This window comes from Acipenser ruthenus, unplaced genomic scaffold (genome assembly GCF_902713425.1).
Source record: "Acipenser ruthenus unplaced genomic scaffold, fAciRut3.2 maternal haplotype, whole genome shotgun sequence".
NCBI classification, from domain to species: Eukaryota; Metazoa; Chordata; class Actinopteri; order Acipenseriformes; family Acipenseridae; genus Acipenser; species Acipenser ruthenus.
In genome coordinates this window covers 15,837-40,612 of record NW_026708592.1, presented here as the reverse complement: position 1 = coordinate 40,612, position 24,776 = coordinate 15,837, and the positions used below count along the sequence as shown (strand labels likewise).

The following is a 24,776-nucleotide window of genomic DNA, read 5'->3' as shown; positions in this document are numbered from 1 at the left end:
CCAAACACGATTCAGACAGTCCCCCTGAGTTTCAATCTGCATAGTTTTATATATTATACAGCAACACCAAACACGATTCAGACAGTCCCCCTGAGCTTCAATCTGCATAGTTTTATATATTATACAGCAACACCAAACACGATTCAGACAGTCCCCCTGAGTTTCAATCTGCCATAGTTTTATATATTATACAGCAACACCAAACACGATTCAGACAGTCCCCTGAGTTTCAATCTGCATAGTTTTATATATTATACAGCAACACCAAACACGATTCAGACAGTCCCCCTGAGTTTCAATCTGCATAGTTTTATATATTATACAGCAGTGACACCAACCTGCCCCCCCTGCTTCAGCAACACTCAGCCCCCTAGTGGATGGATTACAATATTTCCTAATAATTATTTATTTCCAGGATGAAGACAGGCCCAGAAGAGGCAGAATGCAAAAAACGGTAAAAAATAATAATACTAAATTGAGAAATCTGTGTGTGTGTGTGTGTCTGTCTGTCTGTCTGTCTGTCTGTGTGTCTAGCTGTAGTTTTTCATGTTTCTCACTTAAAGGGACGGCCTCTGTTATTTTTTGTCCGATCACAGCTGATGATAATTAAAGGGGCGGTCTTTACTTGTTTATTTTCCATCCTGGTTGAGTTTTGTGACAATTAAAGGGGCGTGCTTTTTCTGTATTATTTGTCCAGGGATGGTTAATAGGTTAAAGGGATGGTCTCGGTTTGTTATTTATTTTTTTTATCCAGGGAGAGTTTTGCGCTGGTTAAAGGGGCGGTTCTTTATCTCCCGGAAGGCGAAGAGGCACAGGAAGTAGACAATGAGGAAGCCCCGCCCCCTACGCTGCCCCGCCCCCAAACGAAAAGCTCCAGAGCTCAACACTGCCACCTGCAGCACATGGTCGCGCTACTGCGGCCTGAAGACAGACTCAAACTGGTGAGAAACACAAACCAGGAACTCCATAGTGTTATATATTATACACCAAACACGATTCAGACAGTCCCCCTGAGCTTCAATCTGCATAGTTTTATATATTATACAGCAACACCAAAACACGATTCAGACAGTCCCCCTGAGTTTCAATCTGCATAGTTTTATATATTATACAGCAACACCAAACACGATTCAGACAGTCCCCCTGAGCTTCAATCTGCATAGTTTTATATATTATACAGCAACACCAAACACGATTCAGACAGTCCCCCTGAGTTTCAATCTACATAGTTTTATATATTATACAGCAACACCAAACACGATTCAGACAGTCCCCCTGAGTTTCAATCTGCATAGTTTTATATATGAATCTGTTTTTGTTTTTGTAATTATTTTAGGCTGTGCGTCTGGAGTCCCTGAGAGAGAATCACACTCGTTATCTCTTAATTGTATCGAGAGCTTCAAACGAAGAGGAAAATATTCTACTAGGAGTTGACTTTTCAGAAGGTGAAAGGTAATCTTTCTGTCTGTCTCCTCGCTAGACTAACCGCAGTGTCCAGTCGAACCCCCTGTCTCTGTCTCTTGCGGTACAAGACTGCAGTCCAGTACACTTACTGGTTTCTGGTCTCTCTTCCCAGTGTGTCCTGTACAATCGGACTGGTGCTCCCAGTTTGGAGCGACACACAGGTCTATCTTGATGGGGATGGGTGAGTCTGTCTGTCTATGTGTGTCTGTCTGTGTCTCTCTCTGTGTGTCTGTCTCTGTGTGTGTCTGTCTCTCTGTGTGTCTGTCTCTGTGTGTCTCTCTGTGTGTTTGTCTGTCTGTCTCTGTGTGTCTCTCTGTGTGTGTCTGTGTGTCTGTCTCTCTTTGTGTGTGTCTGTCTGTCTGTCTGTGTGTGTGTGTCTCTGTCTGTATGTCTGTCTCTCTTTGTGTCAGTCTTTCTGTGTGTCTCTCTGTTCCAATGGGTTTAGTGTGAGCTCTCTCATGTAATCTCTCTCTCTCTCTCTCTCTCTCTCTCTCTCTCTCTCTCTCTCATGTAATCTCTCTTTCTCTCTCTCTCTCTCTGCAGGGGTTTCAGTGTCAGTTCTGCAGGACAGACGCACATCTTCAAACCCAGCTCAGTGCAGACCATGTGGTGAGAAGGACCTGCCTGAGTGTCTAGAAACGAACACAGACCCCGAGAAGAAGGGATATATTGTAGCGTCAAACTGAACAGGATTGTGGGGCTCTGTCTGTCTGTCTGTCCTGTCTGTCTGTCTGTCTGTCTGTCTGTCTGTCTGTGTGTCTGTAACTTTAATGAAATTAAACTCTTTTCAGAATGTAGTAAACTAACACAGACCCCAAGAAGAAGGGATTATATTGTAGCGTCAAACTGAACAGGATTGTGGGGCTCTGTCTGTCTGTCTGTCTGTCTGTAGCTTTAATGAAACTAAACTCTTTCAGAATGTAGTAAACTAACACAGACACCAAGAAGAAGGGATTATATTGTAGCGTCAAACTGAACAGGATTGTGGGGCTCTGTCTGTCTGTCTGTCTGTCTGTCTGTCTGTCTGTCTGTCTGTCTGTCTGTCTGTCTGGTGCTGTATTGATCAGTCTGTGTGTCTCTCAGGTCTCTTCTCCAGTCTCTGCATCACTGCTGTCAGGTGGCCCGTGTTGGTTCTGTTCTCGACTGGTCCTGGTTCTATCGGAGTCAGCTGTGTTCGGATCAGAGCTGCCTGAACGAGTGGAATGTCATGTCGGACCTGGAGTCAATGAGACCCGATACAGCCCGGCTGCAGGGGAGCAGGTGTGAGACACACCTCCCTGTACACCTCCCTCCATCCATCCATCCCTCCATCCCTCCATCCATCCCTCCCTCCATCCAAACCTCCCTCTACACTTCCATCCCTCCCTCTACACCTCCCTCCATCCCCCACCCCTCCATCCATCCCTTCATCCATCCCTCCCTCCATCCCTCCCTCTACACCTCCCTCCCTCCCTCTACACCTCCCTCCACCCCTCCCTCCATCCCTCCATCCATCCCTCCATTCCTCCATCCATCCCTCCCTCCATCCAAACCTCCCTCTACACTTCCACCCCTCCCTCTACACCTCCCTCCATCCCCCACCCCTCCCTCCCTCCATCCATCCATCCATCCCTCCCTCCATCCATCCCTCCATTCCTCCATCCATCCCTCCCTCCATCCAAACCTCCCTCTACACTTCCACCCCTCCTCCACACCTCCCTCCACCCCCACCCCTCCCTCCCTACCTCCATCCATCCATCCATCCCTCCCTCCATCCATCCCTCCCTCTACACCTCCCTCTACCCCGCCCTCTACACCTCCCTCCATCCCCACCCCTCCCTCCCTACCTCCATCCATCCATCCCTCCATCCATCCCTCCTCTACACCTCCCTCTACCCCGCCCTCTACACCTCCCTCCATCCCCCACCCCTCCCTCCCTATCTCCATCCATCCATCCATCCATCCCTCCATCCATCCCTCCCTCTACACCTCCCTCCACCCCGCCCTCTACACCTCCCTCCATCCCCCACCCCTCCCTCCCTACCTCCATCCCTCCATCCATCCCTCCCTCTAACCTCCCTCCACTATATATGCCCCTGAATATAGCAGTGTTGTACCGTTATTAACCTGCCCCTAGTGGATGGAAGATTTAACACATGCTCTCTCCTCTCCTCTCTCCTCTCTCCTCTCTCCTCTCCCCTCCTCTCTCCTCTCCCCTCCTCTCCTCTCCTCTACTCTCCTCTCTTCTCTCCTCTCTCCTCTCCTCTCCTCTCCTCTCTCCTCTCTCCTCTCTCCTCCCCTCTCCCCTCCTCTCTCCTCTCCTCTCCTCTCCTCTCCTCTCCTCTCTCCTCTCTCCTCTCTCCTCTCTCCTCTCCTCTCTCTCTCCTCTCTCTCTCCTCTCCTCTCTCTCCTCTCCTCTCTCCTCTCTCCTCTCTCCTCTCTCCTCTCTCCTCTCCTCTCTCCTCTCTCCTCTCTCCTCTCTCCTCTCTCCTCTCTCTCCTCTCTCCTCTCTCCTCTCTCCTCTCTCTCCTCTCTCCTCTCTCCTCTCTCCTCTCTCCTCTCTCCTCTCTCCTCTCCTCTCCTCTCCTCTCTCTCCTCTCTCCTCTCTCCTCTCTCCTCTCTCCTCTCTCCTCTCTCTCCTCTCTCCTCTCTCCTCTCCTCTCTCCTCTCTCTGCTGTCTCCTCTCAGTCGTTCTGAGAGGGAGGAGGCTGAGCGTTTGATCAAAACGAAGCTGAAGGAAATCATGTGGAGCCAAGACTTGGAGAACGTGACCTCAAAACAGGTGAGAGACTCGCCTGCACCTGCACTGAACTGCACAGAGCAGCGATACTGTTAATAGAGCTAATGAGAGGTGAGAGAATGGATTTTAAAGATGGTCAGCGCTCCTTTAAAGGGAGGGGCCGGTGATCATGTTAATAAAGCTAATAAGAGGTGAGAGAATGGATTTTAAAGATGGTCAGCGCTCCTTTAAAGGGAGGGGCCGGTGATCCTGTTAATAAAGCTAATAAGAGGTGAGAGAATGGATTTTAAAGATGGTCAGCGCTCCTTTAAAGGGAGGGGCCGGTGATCCTGTTAATAAAGCTAATAAGAGGTGAGAGAATGGATTTTAAAGATGGTCAGCGCTCCTTTAAAGGGAGGGGCCGGTGATCATGTTAATAGAGCTAATAAGAGGTGAGAGAATGGATTTTAAAGATGGTCAGCGCTCCTTTAAAGGGAGGGGCCGGTGATCCTGTTAATAAAGCTAATAAGAGGTGAGAGAATGGATTTTAAAGATGGTCAGCGCTCCTTTAAAGGGAGGGACCGGTGATCGTGTTAATAAAGCTAATAAGAGGTGAGAGAAAGGATTTGAAAGATGGTCAGCGCTCCTTTAAAGGGAGGGGCCGGTGATCATGTTAATAAAGCTAATAAGAGGTGAGAGAATGGATTTTAAAGATGGTCAGCGCTCCTTTAAAGGGAGGGGCCAGTGACATGTTAATAAAGCTAATAAGAGGTGAGAGAATGGATTTTAAAGATGGTCAGCGCTCCTTTAAAGGGAGGGACCGGTGATCGTGTTAATAAAGCTAATAAGAGGTGAGAGAATGGATTTTAAAGATGATCAGCGCTCCTTTAAAGGGAGGGGTCAGTGATCATGTTAATAAAGCTAATAAGAGGTGAGAGAATGGATTTTAAAGATGGTCAGCGCTCCTTTAAAGGGAGGGGTCAGTGATCATGTTAATAAAGCTAATAAGAGGTGAGAGAATGGATTTTAAAGATGGTCAGCGCTCCTTTAAAGGGAGGGGCCGGTGATCATGTTAATAAAGCTAATAAGAGGTGAGAGAATGGATTTTAAAGATGGTCAGCGCTCCTTTAAAGGGAGGGGCCGGTGATCATGTTAATAAAGCTAATAAGAGGTGAGAGAATGGATTTTAAAGATGGTCAGCGCTCCTTTAAAGGGAGGGGCCGGTGATCATGTTAATAAAGCTAATAAGAGGCGAGAGAATGGATTTTAAAGATAGTCAGCGCTCCTTTAAAGGGAGGGGCCGGTGATCATGTTAATAAAGCTAATAAGAGGTGAGAGAATGGATTTTCAATCCTGTGTTTTGACAGATTCGTTCAGAGTTGGAAGCACAGACAGGATACAACACGACAGAGTTTAAAGAATTCATTGATAAACAGACGATGGTGATTTTGGCTCAAATGGACAAACCTTCCAAAATATTTGACTACCTCTACTTGGTAAGTGTGTCTGTGTGTCTACCAGACCTCTCTGTGCTTTACAATGCTTCCCTATGCTTTACCAGACCTCTCTGTGCTTTACAATGCTTCCCTATGCTTTACCAGACCTCTCTGTGCTTTACAATGCTTCCCTATGCTTTACCAGACCTCTCTGTGCTTTACAATGCTTCCCTATGCTTCACCAGACCTCTCTGTGCTTTACAATGCTTCCCTATGCTTTACCACACCTCTCTGTGCTTTACAATGCTTCCCTATGCTTTACCAGACCTCTCTGTGCTTTACAATGCTTCCCTATGCTTTACCAGACCTCTCTGTGCTTTACAATGCTTCCCTATGCTTTACCAGACCTCTCTGTGCTTTACAATGCTTCCCTATGCTTCACCAGACCTCTCTGTGCTTTACAATGCTTCCCTATGCTTTACCACACCTCTCTGTGCTTTACAATGCTTCCCTATGCTTTACCAGACCTCTCTGTGCTTTACAATGCTTCCCTATGCTTCACCAGACCTCTCTGTGCTTTACAATGCTTCCCTATGCTTTACCACACCTCTCTGTGCTTTACAATGCTTCCCTATGCTTTACCAGACCTCTCTGTGCTTTACAATGCTTCCCTATGCTTTACCAGACCTCTCTGTGCTTTACAATGCTTCCCTATGCTTTACCAGACCTCTCTGTGCTTTACAATGCTTCCCTATGCTTTACCAGACCTCTCTGTGCTTTACAATGCTTCCCTATGCTTTACCAGACCTCTCTGTGCTTTACAATGCTTCCCTATGCTTTACCATGCCTCTGTGCTTTACAATGCTTCCCTATGCTTTACCAGACCTCTCTGTGCTTTACAATGCTTCCCTATGCTTTACCAGACCTCTCTGTGCTTTACAATGCTTCACTATGCTTTACCACACCTCTCTGTGCTTTACAATGCTTCCCTATGCTTTACCAGACCTCTCTGTGCTTTACAATGCTTCCCTATGCTTTACCAGACCTCTCTGTGCTTTACAATGCTTCCCTATGCTTTACCACACCTCTCTGTGCTTTACAATGCTTCCCTATGCTTTACCAGACCTCTCTGTGCTTTACAATGCTTCCCTATGCTTTACCAGACCTCTCTGTGCTTTACAATGCTTCCCTATGCTTTACCAGACCTCTCTGTGCTTTACAATGCTTCCCTATGCTTTACCAGACCTCTCTGTGCTTTACAATGCTTCCCTATGCTTTACCATGCCTCTGTGCTTTACAATGCTTCCCTATGCTTTACCAGACCTCTCTGTGCTTTACAATGCTTCCCTATGCTTTACCAGACCTCTCTGTGCTTTACAATGCTTCACTATGCTTTACCACACCTCTCTGTGCTTTACAATGCTTCCCTATGCTTTACCAGACCTCTCTGTGCTTTACAATGCCTCCCTATGCTTTACCAGACCTCTCTGTGCTTTACAATGCTTCCCTATGCTTTACCACACCTCTCTGTGCTTTACAATGCTTCCCTATGCTTTACCAGACCTCTCTGTGCTTTACAATGCTTCCCTATGCTTTACCAGACCTCGCTGTGCTTTACAATGCTTCCCTATGCTTTATCAGACCTCTCTGTGCTTTACAATGCTTCCCTATGCTTTACCAGACCTCTCTGTGCTTTACAATGCTTCACTATGCTTTACCAGACCTCTCTGTGCTTTACAATGCTTCCCTATGCTTTACCAGACCTCTCTGTGCTTTACAATGCTTCCCTATGCTTTACCACACCTCTCTGTGCTTTACAATGCTTCCCTATGCTTTACCAGACCTCTCTGTGCTTTACAATGCTTCCCTATGCTTTACCAGACCTCTCTGTGCTTTACAATGCTTCCCTATGCTTTATCAGACCTCTCTGTGCTTTACAATGCTTCCCTATGCTTTACCAGACCTCTCTGTGCTTTACAATGCTTTCCTATGCTTTACCAGACCTCTCTGTGCTTTACAATGCTTCCCTATGCTTTACCAGACCTCTCTGTGCTTTACAATGCTTCCCTATGCTTTACCACACCTCTCTGTGCTTTACAATGCTTCCCTATGCTTTACCAGACCTCTCTGTGCTTTACAATGCTTCCCTATGCTTTACCAGACCTCTCTGTGCTTTACAATGCTTCCCTGTGCTTTACCAGACCTCTCTGTGCTTTCTTTCTTTCCTTCCTTCCTTCTAATTTAAACATTTTCAGGTTGTTCAGTTTCGTGATCTTTCAGTTTTATCCTCTAGGGCTCGGAATGGAACGCAGCGAACTTTGAAGAACTGCAGAGAAACGGGTAAAAAATAAGATGCTGTAATCTCTTGGTCGTCTCTTTCCTGATCTGCAGATGTTGATGATGTCATTTCTGTCCTCCTCCACACGGCTGAAGCACTAGCAGGAGCATCGCTGATCCATTCCGCTCTGCTCCATTCCATTCCATTCCATTCCATTCCTCTCCATTCCACTTCATTCCATTCCAGTCTGTTCAATTATATTCCATTATTTTCTATTGGACTCACATTATATATATATATATATATATATATATATATATATATATATATATATATATATATATCCCCACTCTCCTCTCTCCTCTCTCCTCTCTCCTCTCTCCTCTCTCCTCCTCTCTCCTCTCTCCTCCTCTCTGTCTCTCCTCTCTCATCTCTCTCTCTCCTCTCCTCTCTCCTCTCTCTCCTCTCCTTTCCCCTCTCCTCTCTCCTCTCCTCTCTCTCTCTCCTCCCCTCTCCTCTCTCCTCTCCTCTCCTCTCTGTCTCTCCTCTCTCATCTCTCTGTCTCTCCTCTCTCATCTCTATCCCTCTCCTCTCTCTCCTCTCTCCTCTCCTCTCCTCTCTCATCTCTCTCTTTCTTTCTTTCTCTCCTCTCTCCTCTCCTCTCTCCTCCTCTCCTCTCTCCTCTCTGTCTCTCCTCTCTCCTCTCCTCTCTCTCTCTCTCTCCTCCCCTCTCCTCTCTCTCCTCTCTGTCTCTCCTCTCATCTCTCCCCCTCTCCTCTCTCTCCTCTCATCTCTCTCTTTCTTTCTTTCTCTCTCTCTCCTCTCCTCTCCCCTCTCTCCTCTCCTCTCCTCTCTCCTCTCTCCTCTCTCCCCTCTCCCCTCTCCTCTCTCCTCTCCTCTCTCTCTCTCTCCTCCCCTCTCCTCTCTCCTCTCTCTCTCTCCTCCCCTCTCCTCTCTCCTCTCCTCTCCTCTCTGTTTCTCCTCTCTCATCTCTCCCCCTCTCCTCTCTCTCCTCTCTCCTCTCCTCTCCTCTCTCATCTCTCTCTTTCTTTCTTTCTCTCTCTCCTCTCTCTCTCCTCTCCTCTCCTCTCCTCCTCTCCTCTCTCCTCTCTGTCTCTCCTCTCTCCTCCCCTCTCTCTCTCTCTCTCTCCTCCTCTCTCCTCCTCTCCTCTCTCCTCCTCTCCTCTCTCCTCTCTGTCTCTCCTCTCTTCTCCCCTCTCTCTCTCCTCTCCTCTCTCCTCCCCTCGCCTCTCCTCTCTGGCTCATGTTGTGTCGTGTAGGTTTCAAGGGAGGAAGCTGGTGTCTCTGCATATGAAAAAAAAATACCTTCCTTTGTGGGAAAACAGACACAAACTGGACTGTCAACAATCTTTCTTGTGTTTTCTTTCTTTTTTTTTAGCTGCCTGGATAAAGAACTACAGCTCCCATCACCCCTCACTGTTTCTGTCATTGCAGAGGCATGCTGGGAGCCGTAGTTTTGTATCCCGATTCTGTCTCAAGCAGCATTTCCATTGTAAACACACACACAATATACTGCAGTAAAACCTGTCTCTATAGCTGCCTGGATAAAGAACTACAGCTCCCAGCATCCTTCACTGTTACTACCAGTGCAGAGGCATGCTGGGAGCTGTAGTTTTTACTCCGATTCTCAATCCTGATCATTTCTAGCAACACTTATTCTTAACAACCACAATAATAAGGAGGAGAATAATAATAATAATAATAATAATAATAATAATAATAATAATAATAATAATAATAATAATAATAATCAAAGAACGACTCATTGTGATTGCTGTGCTGTTTGATTGTCATGTTGTTGGCTTGTTTTGCAGCGTTGGCTTCATTCTGAACGTGACGCGTGAGATTGATAATTTCTTCCCGGAGTCCATGCAGTATTTCAACATCCGCGTTTACGACGAGGAGGCAACAGAGCTGCTGCCTTACTGGAACAAAACCTACCAGTTCATCAGCAGAGCCAGGTACAGAGAGCACAGAGCCAGGTGCAGAGAGGAGCAGAGCCAGGTAGAGAGAGGAGCAGAGAGCCAGGTAGAGAGAGGAGCACAGAGCCAGGTAGAGAGAGGAGCAGAGAGCCAGGTAGAGAGAGGAGCAGAGCCAGGTAGAGAGAGGAGCAGAGAGCCAGGTAGAGAGAGGAGCAGAGAGCCAGGTAGAGAGAGGAGCAGAGAGCCAGGTAGAGAGAGGAGCAGAGCCAGGTAGAGAAAGGAGCAGAGCCAGGTAGAGAGAGGAGCAGAGAGCCAGGTAGAGAGAGGAGCAGAGAGCCAGGTAGAGAGAGGAGCAGAGAGCCAGGTAGAGAGAGGAGCAGAGAGCCAGGTAGAGAGAGGAGCAGAGAGCCAGGTAGAGAGAGGAGCAGAGAGCCAGGTAGAGAGAGGAGCAGAGCCAGGTAGAGAGAGGAGCAGAGAGCCAGGTAGAGAGAGGAGCAGAGAGCCAGGTAGAGAGAGGAGCAGAGAGCCAGGTAGAGAGAGGAGCAGAGAGCCAGGTAGAGAGAGGAGCAGAGAGCCAGGTAGAGAGAGGAGCAGAGAGCCAGGTGCAGAGAGCACAGAGCCAGGTAGAGAGAGAAGCAGAGCCAGGTAGAGAGAGGAGCAGAGAGCCAGGTAGAGAGGAGCACAGAGCCAGGTACAGAGAGCACAGAGCCAGGTGCAGAGAGCACAGAGCCAGGTACAGAGAGGAGCAGAGCCAGGTAGAGAGAGGAGCAGAGAGCCAGGTAGAGAGAGGAGCAGAGAGCCAGGTAGAGAGAGGAGCAGAGCCAGGTAGAGAGAGGAGCAGAGCCAGGTAGAGAGAGGAGCACAGAGCCAGGTAGAGAGAGGAGCAGAGAGCCAGGTAGAGAGAGGAGCAGAGAGCCAGGTAGAGAGAGGAGCAGAGAGCCAGGTAGAGAGAGGAGCAGAGAGCCAGGTAGAGAGAGGAGCAGAGAGCCAGGTAGAGAGAGGAGCAGAGAGCCAGGTAGAGAGAGGAGCAGAGAGCCAGGTGCAGAGAGGAGCACAGAGCCAGGTGCAGAGAGGAGCACAGAGCCAGGTAGAGAGAGGAGCAGAGCCAGGTAGAGAGAGGAGCAGAGAGCCAGGTAGAGAGAGGAGCAGAGAGCCAGGTAGAGAGAGGAGCAGCAGAGCCAGGTACAGAGAGCACAGAGCCAGGTGCAGAGAGCACAGAGCCAGGTAGAGAGAGGAGCAGAGCCAGGTAGAGAGAGGAGCACAGAGCCAGGTAGAGAGAGGAGCACAGAGCCAGGTACAGAGAGGAGCAGAGCCAGGTAGAGAGAGGAGCACAGAGCCAGGTAGAGAGAGGAGCACAGAGCCAGGTAGAGAGAGGAGCAGAGCCAGGTAGAGAGAGGAGCAGAGAGCCAGGTAGAGAGAGGAGCAGAGAGCCAGGTAGAGAGAGGAGCAGAGAGCCAGGTAGAGAGAGGAGCACAGAGCCAGGTAGAGAGAGGAGCACAGAGCCAGGTAGAGAGAGGAGCACAGAGCCAGGTAGAGAGAGGAGCACAGAGCCAGGTAGAGAGAGGAGCACAGAGCCAGGTAGAGAGAGGAGCAGAGCCAGGTAGAGAGGAGCACAGAGCCAGGTGCAGAGAGCACAGAGCCAGGTGCAGAGAGGAGCAGAGCCAGGTAGAGAGAGGAGCAGAGCCAGGTAGAGAGAGGAGCACAGAGCCAGGTAGAGAGAGGAGCACAGAGCCAGGTAGAGAGAGGAGCAGAGAGCCAGGTAGAGAGAGGAGCAGAGCCAAGTAGAGAGAGGAGCAGAGCCAGGTAGAGAGAGGAGCAGAGAGACAGTTAGAGGAGGAGCAGAGCCAGGTAGAGAGAGGAGCAGAGCCAGGTGCAGAGAGCACAGAGCCAGGTAGAGAGAGGAGCACAGAGCCAGGTAGAGAGAGGAGCAGCAGAGCCAGGTAGAGAGGGGAGCAGAGCCAGGTGCAGAGAGCACAGATCCAGGTGCAGAGAGCACAGAGCCAGGTGCAGAGAGCACAGAGCCAGGTGCAGAGAGGAGCAGAGCCAGGTGCAGAGAGGAGCACAGAGCCAGGTAGAGAGAGGAGCACAGAGCCAGGTACAGAGAGGAGCACAGAGCCAGGTACAGAGAGGAGCAGAGCCTACCTCAGCGTCTTCAGTGTAAATTCAATAACAAACGTTTCCCCTCCTCTCCCCTTTGTCCTCTCTGCTGTCTCTTCTCTCTCCCCCTCTCCTCCCCTCCTCTCCCCTCTGTACTCTCTCCTCTCCCCTCTCCTCCCCTCTCTCCTCTCTCCTCCTCTCTCCTCTCTCCCCTCCTCTCTCCTCTCTCTTCTCCCCTCTCCTCTCCTCTCCTCTCTCCTCTCTCCCCTCCTCTCCTCTCTCCCCTCTCCTCTCTCCTCTCCCCTCTCTCCCTCTCCTCTCTCCTCTCCTCTCTCCTCCTCCTCCTCTCTCTCCCTCTCCTCTCCTCTCTCTCTCCTGTCCTCTCTCCTCTCCTCTCTCCTCTCTCTCTCCTCTCTCCCCTCTCCTCTCTCTCCCCTCTCCTCTCTCCTCTCTCCTCTCCTCTCTCTTCTCCTCTCTCTTCTCCTCTCTCCTCCTCTCTCTCCCCTCCTCTCCTCTCTCCTCTCTCCTCTCCCCTCTCTCTCCCCTCTCCTCTCCTCTCCTCTCTCCTCCTCCTCTCTCTCCCCTCCTCTCCTCTCTCCTCTCTCCTGTCCTCTCTCCTCTCCTCTCTCCTCTCCTCTCTCCTCTCTCCCCTCTCCTCTCTCTCCCCTCTCCTCTCTCCTCTCTCCTCTCCTCTCTCTTCTCCTCTCTCTTCTCCTCTCTCCTCCTCTCCTCCTCTCCCTCCTCTCCTCTCTCCTCTCTCTCTCCTCTCTCCCCTCTCCTCTCTCCTCTCCTCTCCCCTCTCCTCTCCTCCTCCTCTCTCCCCTCTCCTCTCTCCTCTCTCCTCTCTCCTCTCTCTTCTCCTCTCTCTTCTCCTCTCTCCTCCTCTCTCTCCCCTCCTCTCCTCTCTCCTCTCTCCTCTCCTCTCTCCCCTCTCCTCTCTCCTCTCCTCTCTCCTCTCTCCTCTCTCCTCCTCTCTCCTCTCTCCCCTCCTCTCTCAGACAGTCTGGTAGTTGTGTTCTGGTTCATTGTAAGATGGGGGTGAGTCGCTCTGCCTCCACGGTGGTTGCCTTTGCTATGAAGGAGTGTGGCTGGAGTCTGGATGAGGCTCTGAGGTACGTGAAGGAGAGGAGGGGCATCGCGAACCCCAACCCCAGCTTCATGAGGCAGCTGAGTATCTACGAGGGCATCCTGGACGCCAGGTACACAAGACAGAGCCGCCCCCTCTAACTCCTCCCCTCAGAATCCAGACCCCTCCCCCTCTAACCCCTCCCCTCAGAATCCAGACCCCTCCCCCTCTAACCCCTCCCCTCACAATACAGGCCCTCCCCCTCTACCCCCTCCCCTCAGAATCCAGACCCCTCCCCCTCTAACCCCTCCCCTCAGAATACAGGCCCTCCCCCTCTAACTCCTCCCCTCACAATACAGGCCCTCCCCCTCTAACTCCTCCCCTCAGAATAAGACCCTTCCCCTCTAACTCCTACCCTCATACTACAGGCTCCTCCCCTATCACTAACCCCTCCCCTCCCTACCTAACCCCTCCCCTCAGAATACAGGACCCTCTCTACAGCTGCCTGTAACAATAACAAGAGACAGAATCGGAGCAAAAACTACAGCTCCCAGCATGCTTCAGCCCTGGCAGTAACAGTGAAGGATGAAGGGAGCTGTAGTGCAGTCCAGGGAGGGCAGAGGCATGCTGGGAGTTGTAGTGCAGTCCAGGGTGTGCAGAGGCATGCTGGGAGCTGTAGTGCAGTCCAGGGGGAGTGCAGAGGCATGCTGGGAGCTGTAGTGCAGTCCAGGGGGAGTGCAGAGGCATGCTGGGAGCTGTAGTGCAGTCCAGGGGGAGTGCAGAGGCATGCTGGGAGCTGTAGTGCAGTCCAGGGGGAGTGCAGAGGCATGCTGGGAGCTGTAGTGCAGTCCAGGGTGTGCAGAGGCATGCTGGGAGCTCTAGTGCAGTCCAGGGTGTGCAGAGGCATGCTGGGAGCTGCAGTGCAGTCCAGGGGGAGTGCAGAGGCATGCTGGGAGTTGTAGTGCAGTCCAGGGGGAGTGCAGAGGCATGCTGGGAGCTGTAGTGCAGTCCAGGGGGTGTGCAGAGGCATGCTGGGAGCTGTAGTTGTTGTAGTTTTTGCTGTGATTCTGTCTCTGTCGTTGTTTCAGTAAGCAGCAACACAACGCTCTGTGGAGGAGGAAGTCCAGGGGGAGGGCAGAGGCATGCTGGGAGCTGTAGTGCAGTCCAGGGGGAGTGCAGAGGCATGCTGGGAGCTGTAGTGCAGTCCAGGGGGTGTGCAGAGGCATGCTGGGAGCTGTAGTGCAGTCCAGGGTGTGCAGAGGCATGCTGGGAGCTGTAGTGCAGTCCAGGGTGTGCAGAGGCATGCTGGGAGCTGTAGTGCAGTCCAGGGGGAGTGCAGAGGCATGCTGGGAGCTGTAGTGCAGTCCAGGGGGAGTGCAGAGGCATGCTGGGAGCTGTAGTGCAGTCCAGGGTGTGCAGAGGCATGCTGGGAGCTCTAGTGCAGTCCAGGGTGTGCAGAGGCATGCTGGGAGCTGCAGTGCAGTCCAGGGGGAGTGCAGAGGCATGCTGGGAGTTGTAGTGCAGTCCAGGGGGAGTGCAGAGGCATGCTGGGAGCTGTAGTGCAGTCCAGGGGGAGTGCAGAGGCATGCTGGGAGCTGTAGTGCAGTCCAGGGGGAGTGCAGAGGCATGCTGGGAGCTGTAGTGCAGTCCAGGGTGTGCAGAGGCATGCTGGGAGCTCTAGTGCAGTCCAGGGTGTGCAGAGGCATGCTGGGAGCTGCAGTGCAGTCCAGGGGGAGTGCAGAGGCATGCTGGGAGTTGTAGTGCAGTCCAGGGGGAGTGCAGAGGCATGCTGGGAGCTGTAGTGCAGTCCAGGGGGTGTGCAGAGGCATGCTGGGAGCTGTAGTTGTTGTAGTTTTTGCTGTGATTCTGTCTCTGTCGTTGTTTCAGTAAGCAGCAACACAACGCTCTGTGGAGGAGGAAGTCCAGGGGGAGGGCAGAGGCATGCTGGGAGCTGTAGTGCAGTCCAGGGGGAGTGCAGAGGCATGCTGGGAGCTGTAGTGCAGTCCAGGGTGTGCAGAGGCATGCTGGGAGCTGCAGTGCAGTCCAGGGGGAGTGCAGAGGCATGCTGGGAGTTGTAGTGCAGTCCAGGGTGTGCAGAGGCATGCTGGGAGCTGCAGTGCAGTCCAGGGGGAGTGCAGAGGCATGCTGGGAGCTGTAGTGCAGTCCAGGGTGTGCAGAGGCATGCTGGGAGCTGTAGTGCAGTCCAGGGTGTGCAGAGGCATGCTGGGAGCTGCAGTGCAGTCCAGGGGGAGTGCAGAGGCATGCTGGGAGCTGTAGTTGTTGTAGTTTTTGCTGTGATTCTGTCTCTATCGTTGTTTCAGTAAGCAGCGACACAACGCTCTGTGGAGGAGGAAGTCCAGGGAGTTTCGGGGGCTGCCCTCGCAGGGGGACAGCGAGGAGAGCGAGGAGGAGGAGGAGGAGGAGGAGGAGGAGGAGGAAGGGCAGGGAGGGGCGCACGCAGCACCACCCCAAATCTGTGTGCAGGGGTCCGAGCTGGAGGGCAGGGCGGGGAACCAGGTGAGACACACGTTTTCTGTTTTTAAATAGCAGGTAACTTATCAGAAAATGGCAATGCCTTTCCCATCCAGCTGATGAAGGGCTTGTGGTTGGTAGAATTGGTTTCTGTGTCCGTCATTCACACCGCGTGTGTCCCTGCAAGACTTTGTTCCTTGACTTTTCATTTTTCAGGGTTCATACAGTACATGGTCAAAAAAAAAATTCAACGATCAGAATTTAGTTTTCAAGGACATCAGTGGCTGATTTTGAATTAAATATTCAAATCAGATATTCCGTCCACGCACCAAATGTATTGAAAACGAAGTATTATTATGTAATATGCATAATTTAATAGCTTTTAAATGACCTCGTTTATTTTCTTTTGATTCTTTCTTTCTAATGTCATACATTGTTGGCTTAAAAAAGGCTAACAAGATGCTCGGATATATTGTGAGAAGTGTTGAATTTAAATCAAGGGAAGTCATGTTAAAATTTACAATGCATTAGTAAGACCTCACCTAGAATATTGTGTTCAGTTCTGGTCACCTCGTTACAAAAAGGATATTGCTGCTCTAGAAAGAGTGCAAAGAAGAGCAACCAGAATTATCCCGGGTTTAAAAGGCATGTCGTATGCAGACAGGCTAAAAGAATTGAATCTGTTCAGTCTTGAACAAAGGAGACTATGCGGTGATCTGATTCAAGCATTCAAAATCCTAAAAGGTATAGACAATGTCGACCCAGGGGACCTGAAAAAAGAAACAAGGACCAGGGGAATGGAGATTAGATAAAGGGGCATTCAGAACAGAAAATAGGAGGCACTTTTTTACACAGAGAATTGTGAGGGTCTGGAACCAACTCCCCAGTAATGTTGTTGAAGCTGACACCCTGGGATCCTTCAAGAAGCTGCTTGATGAGATTCTGGGATCAATAAGCTGCTAACAACCAAACGAGCAAGATGGGCTGAATGGCCTCCTCTCGTTTGGAAACTTTCTTATGTTCTTATGTTACATAAAAAGGATCAAAGATCATACTATGTGCTAAATGTTTTTTTACAAAAGTCTAAACCTTCAGATTCGGACAATTCAACACTCAGGGGGTGCAGAATTTGTCTTAAACTAAGAGAAGGGATGAGTTGTTTATTCAGACGGGTGAGATTGCTGTAGTATTTTTAACAGGAAGTAGTTAGATTAGGTTTATAGTTGACATGTTTCAAATTCAAAGGCAGAGCATCAAGAGAAACTTATCACTATTATAACACATTGATTTTTGAAGAAAATAAGGTATATAAATGGATATTGTTTTTCTTTTAAAATTGCTTGATCCTTGCTCATGACCCGCTTGAGTGACTGAAGCTCTTAATCACCTGATTATTATTATTATTATTATTTATTTCTTAGCAGACGCCCTTATCCAGGGCGACTTACAATCGCAAGCAAATACAAATACATTCAAGTGTTACAATACAAGTAATACAATAAGAACAAGAAATACAATAATTCTCAAGTGTGACAAACCACAATTCAATAATACAGCAGATAATAGTGAAAGTTACATCAGGATATGATTAAATAGTGATAGTTACATCAGGATGTGATTAAATACAAAGTACTACAGGTTAAACACTTGGCAGATTACAGTATTCTGAAGTACAGGATTAAATGCAGTAAAATAGGGGGCAGATAAGAGCAGAATAAAGCACATTTACATGAAGGGTGATAGTGTCCCAGGATACAAACAGAGGAGTTCTACAGGTGCTGTCTGAAGAGGTGAGTCTTAAGGAGGCACCGGAATGTGGTCAGGGACTGGGCAGTCCTGACATCTGTAGGAAGGTCATTCCACCACTGCGGAGCAAGGATGGAGAAGGAGCGGGCTCTGGAGGCAGGGGAGCGTAGCGGAGGTAGAGCCAGTCTTCTAGTGCAGGCGGAGCGGAGAGGTCGAGTGGGGGTGTAGGGAGAGATGAGGGTCTGGAGGTAGCTGGGTGCAGTCTGGTCAAGGCATCTGTAGGCTAGTACAAGAGTCTTGAACTGGATGCGAGCGGTGATCGGGAGCCAGTGGAGCGAGCGGAGTAGTGGAGTAGCGTGGGCGAAGCGAGGCAGAGAGAACACCAGGCGGGCAGCAGAGTTCTGGATGAGCTGGAGCGGACGGGTGCCGGACGCAGGGAGGCCAGCCAGGAGGGAGTTGCAGTAGTCTAGGCGGGAGAGTACCAGGGCCTGGACCAGGAGCTGGGTAGCATAGTTGGTGAGGAAGGGTCGGATTCTTCGGATGTTGCTCAGGAAGAATTTGCAAGTGCGTGCCAGAGTGGAGATGTGCTGGGAATAAGAGAGGCAGGGGTCCAGGGTGACTCCAAGGTTCGAGACAGTTGAGACAGTTGATTGGACCCTGGATATGGATTGATTTCAGCTGTTGAATTGCAAGCTTGAATAAAAGCAATAAATAAAAAATCACAGATAAACCCTCGACACGCCGCGTCTGTCGAGAGAGCGTCTCCTTCGTGGGATCGGCGTGCTGGAGGCTGGACGAGGGCAGCGTGCCGCGGCTCGCCGTCTTGGGGGCTCACAGCCAGCGATTTCAAACCTGGAGAGACGGTATAACCAGAAACGCTCTGTCAAGGACAGCGCCACCAACTGGGAGACCAAGAGTCACAACACCTGCCCCAGATCCACAGATCATTCTGCAGCATCTTCGTGTCTCAATTGTTAATCAGCACAATAAAACGTCACTGCACCTGCTCTGAAGCAGAGTTTGTCGTTTTTCAGTCACGTCTAGTGAATTTTATCCAGATAGAAGTGTTGCTTTTGATGCTCAAAGATTGATACGTTTCATTTGATGCTCAGTATAGTTTACAGAATTGCCTCTACATGACTGGTTATTGTATTCTGTGAATGCATCCCTGACATGTATTCTGTTGTATTCAGTGTCTATAGAAAGTCTACACCCCCGTGAACTGTTTCACATTTTGTTGTCAGTGCCTCTGAGTTTCATGCATTTAAATGAGGATTTTAAAGAAAGTTTTTAAATGAGGATTTTAAAGAAAGTTTTCAAAGAAAGGTTTTATTGAGGAGGCTGTGTGGTCCAGTGGTTAAAGAAAAGGGCTTGTAACCAGGAGGTCTCCGGTTCAAATCCCACCTCAGCTACTGACTCACTGACCCTGAGCAAGTCTCTTAACCTCCTTGTGCTCCGTCTTTCAGGTGAGACGTAGTTGTAAGCGACTCATAATCTGGAGACACAATCGACAGCGACTCTCACAGAACCCCTTTATCCTTTCACTCGGGACGTTTCATTCTGTGTCTTTCGTTCCCCAGGGTCCTGCTGGTTCTGTGTCGCACCCTCCCGGTGCTCCCAGCGCTCCCAGCTCCCAGGAGTCTGGTCTAACTGGTCTGCAGGTCCCAGCAGGCAGAGCCAGAGAGACCAAGAGAATGAACCTGTCAGCCCTGATGAGATCAATCAGCGAGATGGAGGGAGAGGAGGAGAGAGGGAATGAGGGAGAGGAGGAGAGAGGGAACGAGGGAGAGGAGGAGAGAGGGAGCGAGCGAGAGGAGGAGAGAGATGAGAAGTTACTCATGGCTCCAGAAGCCATGAAAACGGTAAGAAATGTTTTGTTGGGTACAGCCCTGGCTAGGACTACAGCTCCCAGCATGCCTCTGCACCCGTGGCAATGGTGAGGGATGCTGGGAGCTGTAGTTCTTTAACTGCAATGCGCTGGGCTGGGCTGTATTACATTGTTTTTGCTCAGTCTGTGTTGCTTTGACTGCGGGTTCAGGAGCTGCTCTTCAGTTCTAGCTGCGCTGCCGTAGACATTTCTCATTTCAGCGTTTAGGAAAGGGGGAGGGGAGATGACATCACCAACTTCTCTCCATTTTGATTGGCAGAACTGTGGGAACCAGAGCGTCCGGCCGGCCAATCGGAGGCAGGGGCAGAGGTCACCAGGGGTGAAGAGGCGGGGTTTGTGCAGCAGCGAGGGCAGGGAGAAGAAGAAGGGGCTGATTCAACAGAGACACATCGATCACTCCCCCGACATGAACCCCCGGGGGGGCAGGTGAGAGAGAGAGAGAACACACACACACACACACACACACACACACACGTACCCCCGGGGGGGGCAGATGAGAGAGAGAGAGAGAGAACACACACACACACACACACACACACGCACACACGCACACACACACACGCACACACGCACACAGAATGACCAACGTTTCCACTAGAAGTCTTTCTCAGCGTCTTCAGTGTAAATTCAATGGCAAACGTTTCCTCTAGAAGTCTTTCTCAGCGTCTTCATTGTAAATTTAATGGCAAACGTTTCCTCTAGAAGTCTTTCTCAGCGTCTTCAGTGTAAATTCAATGGCAAACGTTTCCTCTAGAAGTCTTTCTCAGCGTCTTCATTGTAAATTTAATGGCAAACGTTTCCACTAGAAGTCTCTCTCAGCGTCTTCAGTGTAAATTCAATGGCAAACGTTTCCACTGGAAGTCTTTCTCAGTGTCTTCAGTGTAAATTCAACGGCAAATGTTTCCGCTAGAAGTCAGTACAGTAACTGGATTATATATAATAGTCTCTCTCTCTCTCTCTCTCTCTCTCTCTCTCTCTCTCTCTCTCCTTCTCTCTCTCTCTCTCTCTCTCAGTCCCAGGCAGAGCCCCACCCCATCTCGTAAACACTTCACCCCGAGCCCCAAAAGCAGCCGTCGACAGCAGCCGGGGGGGGCCCCGGAGCAGCGCTGCAGGCCTGGGGGGCCGGGGGGGCCCGGGAGGGGCAGGACCCAGCAGAAGAAGAAGAGCAAAGCCAGCGGCCGGGCAGGGGGGGGCAGCGCTGAGGCAAGAATGAGCCGCAAGCTCTCCTTCCAGCCAGAGTCTGGGAGGGTGAAGAAACAGGCTGGGGTGATAGAGACGCTGGGGGGAGGAGGAGGAGGAGAGGGGGGAGAGGGGGGAGAGGGGGGAGGAGAGGGGGGGGCCATGATCGCCAGGATGAGGCGTCTGCAGTCTGTCCACCAGCTGAAACAGGCTGGGCTGGTGTCGAAGGTGAGGCTACAGATAGGGGGAGGAGGAGGAGAGAGGAAGGGGGAGAGAGGGGGAGGAGAGAGGGGGCTGGATATTGAAAGGGATGAGGGAGGGGAGAGAGGAGAGAGGGTGCTGGATATTGAAGGGGATGAGGGAGTGAAGGGAGGAGAGAGGGGGCTGGATATTGAAGGGGATGAGGGAGAGAGGGTGCTGGATATTGAAGGGGATGAGGGAGAGAGGGGAGGAGAGAGGGGGCTGGATATCGAAGGGGATGAGGGAGAGAGGGGAGGAGAGAGGGGGCTGGATATTGAAGGGGATGAGGGAGAGAGGGGGCTGGATATTGAAGGGGATGAGGGAGAGAGGGGGCTGGATATTGAAGGGGATGAGGGAGAGAGGGGGCTGGATATTGAAGGGGATGAGGGAGAGAGGGGAGGAGAGAGGGGGCTGGATATTGAAGGGGATGAGGGAGAGAGGGGGCTGGATATTGAAGGGGATGAGGGAGAGAAGGGAGGAGAGAGGGGGCTGGATATTGAAGGGGATGAGGGAGTGAAGGGAGGAGAGAGGGGGCTGGATATTGAAGGGGATGAGGGAGTGAAGGGAGGAGAGAGGGGGCTGGATATTGAAGGGGATGAGGGAGAGAGGGGGCTGGATATTCAAGGGGATGAGGGAGAGAAGTGAGGAGAGAGGGTGCTGGATATTGAAGGGGATGAGGGAGTGAAGGGAGGAGAGAGGGGGCTGGATATTGAAGGGGATGAGGGAGAGAGGGGGCTGGATATTGAAGGGGATGAGGGAGAGAGGGGAGGAGAGGGGGCTGGATATCGAAGGGGATGAGGGAGAGAGGGGAGGAGAGGGGGCTGGATATCGAAGGGGATGAGGGAGAGGGGAGGAGAGAGGGGGCTGGATATTGAAGGGGATGAGGGAGAGAGGGTGCTGGATATCGAAGGGGATGAGGGAGAGAGGGTGCTGGATATCGAAGGGGATGAGGGAGAGAGGGGGCTGGATATTGAAGGGGATGAGGGAGAGAGGGGAGGAGAGGGGGCTGGATATCGAAGGGGATGAGGGAGAGGGGAGGAGAGAGGGGGCTGGATATTGAAGGGGATGAGGGAGAGAGGGGGCTGGATATCGAAGGGGATGAGGGAGAGAGGGGAGTGAGCGAGGGGAAAGAGGCATGGGGTAGACGAGAGCTGAGAGAGGGAGGCTGGACACAGTGTCTCTGTAGCAGTTGATGGGGGTGTACGGTGAGGGAGGAGAGGAGAGGAGAGGAGAGGAGAGGAGAGGAGAGGAGAGGAGAGGAGAGGAGAGGAGAGGAGAGAGGAGAGGAGAGGCGAGAGGAGAGGAGAGGAGAGGAGAGGAGAGGAGAGGAGAGGAGAGGAGAGGCTGTAGCAGGAGCTGCACACAGACTCAAACACACTGGACTCTGGGCAATTGAAAGTATAAGAGGCCCTCTGAATGCATGGCGAGGTGTTAGGCTTCATTCCAGTACGTTTGGGGCAGGTGTAATAATACTGACGGCTGTAGCGAGCTTCTGGGGGCGTGAAACAGACCAGTCCTGATTAAGGGTTCGTTTTCCATTTCAGTTGACTCTGTGCATCGTTTCATACAGCTGTGCATATTTATATATTTCTGATTGAGAGGAGGTGGAACTGCAGGGTACACAAACCAAACGCATGCAGGTTTGTTTTCGGTATCCACGTGTGATTTTTCAAGACGGGTCACAAAGAAATCACAATAACTAAACACAGTGAATAATATCGAATATATATATATATAAGGAGTAGTCTCTGTTTAGTCATTAACCATGATGAGTAAAACATGAACCAAAGTCCACTTGTTTGTTGTTTGCAGAGACTGGGTGGGTATGAAAGCTTTATGAACTTGGGCTGCGTACAAATTTTCACTATAATATATATATATATATATCTGTGTGTGTGTGTGTGTGTGAGTCAATCTCCCATTCAGTTACTGTGTACTTAAAATGTGCAGTTCTGAAAGCAACACATAGTTCTATAACAGAACACAGATTTTCTGTGTTAATCTCTCTGCAGAAACCGTGCTTGCAGGGAGTGCTGCACTGCCTAGGGAACCTGCACGGGGAAATTGCCCCCCCTCCCCTTCCTCCTCCTCCTCCTCCTCCTCCTCCTCCTCTCCTCCTCATCCCTCCTCCTTTCTCTCCCTCACTCCCCTCCCCCGCCTCTCCTCTCCCCATCCCTCCTCCCTCTCCTCCTCTTCCTCCTTCTCCTCCTCTTCTCTCCCATCCATCCTCCCTCCCCATCCCTCCACTCCTCCCTCCCCTCCTCCTCCTCCTCTTCCTCCTCCTCCTCTCCCCATCCCTCCCCATACCTCCTGTCCCCATCCCTCCTCTTTCCTCTCTCCTCCATCCCTCCTCCTTCCTCTCCCTCACTCCCCTCCTCTGCCTCCTCCTCCCCATCCCTCCTCTCCTCCTCCCCGCCTCTTCTCTCCCCATCCCTCCTCCCCCCATCCCTCCACTCCTCCCCATACCTCCTGTCCCCATCCCTCCTCTTTCCTCTCTCCTCCTCCATCCCTCCTCCTTCCTCTCCCTCACTCCCCTCCTCTGCCTCTCCTCTTCTCCCCATCCCTCCTCTCCTCCCCTCCTCCTCTTCTCTCTCCCCATCCCTTCTCTCCTCCCCATCCCTCCTCCCTCCTCTCCCCATCCCTCCTCTCCTTCATCCCTCCTCTTTCCTCTCCCTCACTCCCCTCCCCTGCCTCTCCTCTCCCCATCCCTATCTCCTCTCCTCCTCTCTCCCTACCCCTCCTCTCCATCCCTCCTCTCCTCTCTCCCCTCCTCTTCTCCCTCTCCTCTCCCCATCCCTCCTGTCCTCCCTACCCCTCCTTTCCTCCCTCTCCCCTCCTGTCTCCCCATCTCTCCCCTCCTCCTGTCTCCCCATCTCTCCTCTCCTCCCTCCCCCTCCCCCCCCATCCTTCAATCTCCAGTCATTAACCAATCAGCTGCTGCTTCCCTGATTCACTGGGAGCCCCACAGGCACTGCTGAACTAGGAAGTGCGGCAGTAACAGAATTCCTGAGAATACGCCCTAGAAACGGAGAACTTCTCAACGCAGCGCCAGCACCAGAAAATCTAAAATGAAACCCCGTGTTTTGCTGCAGCTAGGTGTTTCTTTCCAAACTGCACATTTGGGAGCTTGTGGAGCGGTACGGGGTCGCGGGACGGGAGGGGAGATTCGGGGACTTATTCTGGGAGCGTCGAGCAAAGTGTCCGGTCTGTGTTAATACTGTTATAAAAGCACACGCTGGCAATTTACATAATACTGTACTGTAAGAAACACTGTCTTAAATATTGTCTGTTTGTCTAATAAAACATATTTTATACATTGTGTGTGTTAAATATATTCGGTTCTTTAACTGAGATATCCCCAAACACTGTGCTCTAGTCTAGCTGCTATAGTCAATCAAACACTGTGCTCTAGTCTGGCTGCTATAGTCAATCAAACACTGTGCTCTAGTCTAGCTGCTATAGTCAATCAAACACTGTGCTCTAGTCTAGCTGCTAGTCAAACACTGTGCTCTAGTCTAGCTGCTATCGTCAATCAAACACTGTGCTCTAGTCTAGCTGCTATAGTCAATCAAACACTGTGCTCTAGTCTAGCTGCTATCGTCAATCAAACACTGTGCTCTAGTCTAGCTGCTGTAGTCAATCAAACACTGTGCTCTAGTCTAGCTGCTATAGTCAATCAAACACTGTGCTCTAGTCTAGCTGCTATAGTCAGCAATCAAACACTGTGCTCTAGTCTAGCTGCTATAGTCAATCAAACACTGTGCTCTAGTCTAGCTGCTATAGTCAGCAATCAAACACAGTGCTCTAGTCTAGCTGCTATAGTCAATCAAACACTGTGCTCTAGTCTAGCTGCTATCGTCAATCAAACACTGTGCTCTAGTCTAGCTGCTATCGTCAATCAAACACTGTGCTCTAGTCTAGCTGCTATCGTCAATCAAACACTGTGCTCTAGTCTAGCTGCTATCGTCAATCAAACACTGCTCTAGTCTAGCTGCTATAGTCAATCAAACACTGTGCTCTAGTCTAGCTGCTGTAGTCAATCAAACACTGTGCTCTAGTCTAGCTGCTATAGTCAATCAAACACTGTGCTCTAGTCTAGCTGCTATAGTCAGCAATCAAACACTGCTCTAGTCTAGCTGCTATAGTCAATCAAACACTGTGCTCTAGTCTAGCTGCTATCGTCAATCAAACACTGTGCTCTAGTCTAGCTGCTATAGTCAATCAAACACTGTGCTCTAGTCTAGCTGCTATAGTCAATCAAACACTGTG

At 50.8% G+C, this 24,776-nt stretch overlaps 1 protein-coding gene across 1 annotated transcript; it reads left to right on the top strand.

Moving 5' to 3' along the window:
- Window positions 1–690: 690 nt before the first annotated feature.
- Window positions 691–21,152, top strand: LOC131734613 (protein phosphatase Slingshot homolog 3-like). Its single transcript, XM_059021409.1, has 14 exons — window positions 691–941; window positions 1,337–1,452; window positions 1,577–1,645; window positions 2,008–2,073; window positions 2,548–2,724; window positions 4,132–4,225; window positions 5,530–5,658; window positions 7,892–7,938; window positions 9,712–9,858; window positions 12,915–13,115; window positions 15,304–15,499; window positions 18,781–19,062; window positions 19,348–19,514; window positions 20,102–21,152. The coding sequence occupies exons 1-14, from the start codon at window positions 720–722 to the stop codon at window positions 21,150–21,152; spliced, it is 2,964 nt and encodes a 987-aa protein (XP_058877392.1). The 5' UTR covers window positions 691–719.
- The last annotated feature ends 3,624 nt before the right edge of the window (window positions 21,153–24,776 follow it).

Coding starts and splice junctions, on each gene's coding strand:
- LOC131734613 (XM_059021409.1), top strand. CDS start 720: ATGGTCTCGGTTTGTTATTTATTTTTTTTATCCAGGGAGAGTTTTGCG. Junction 2,725..4,131: donor GCCCGGCTGCAGGGGAGCAG/GTGTGAGACACA, acceptor GTCTCCTCTCAG/TCGTTCTGAGAGGGAGGAGG. Junction 19,515..20,101: donor ATGAACCCCCGGGGGGGCAG/GTGAGAGAGAGA, acceptor TCTCTCTCTCAG/TCCCAGGCAGAGCCCCACCC.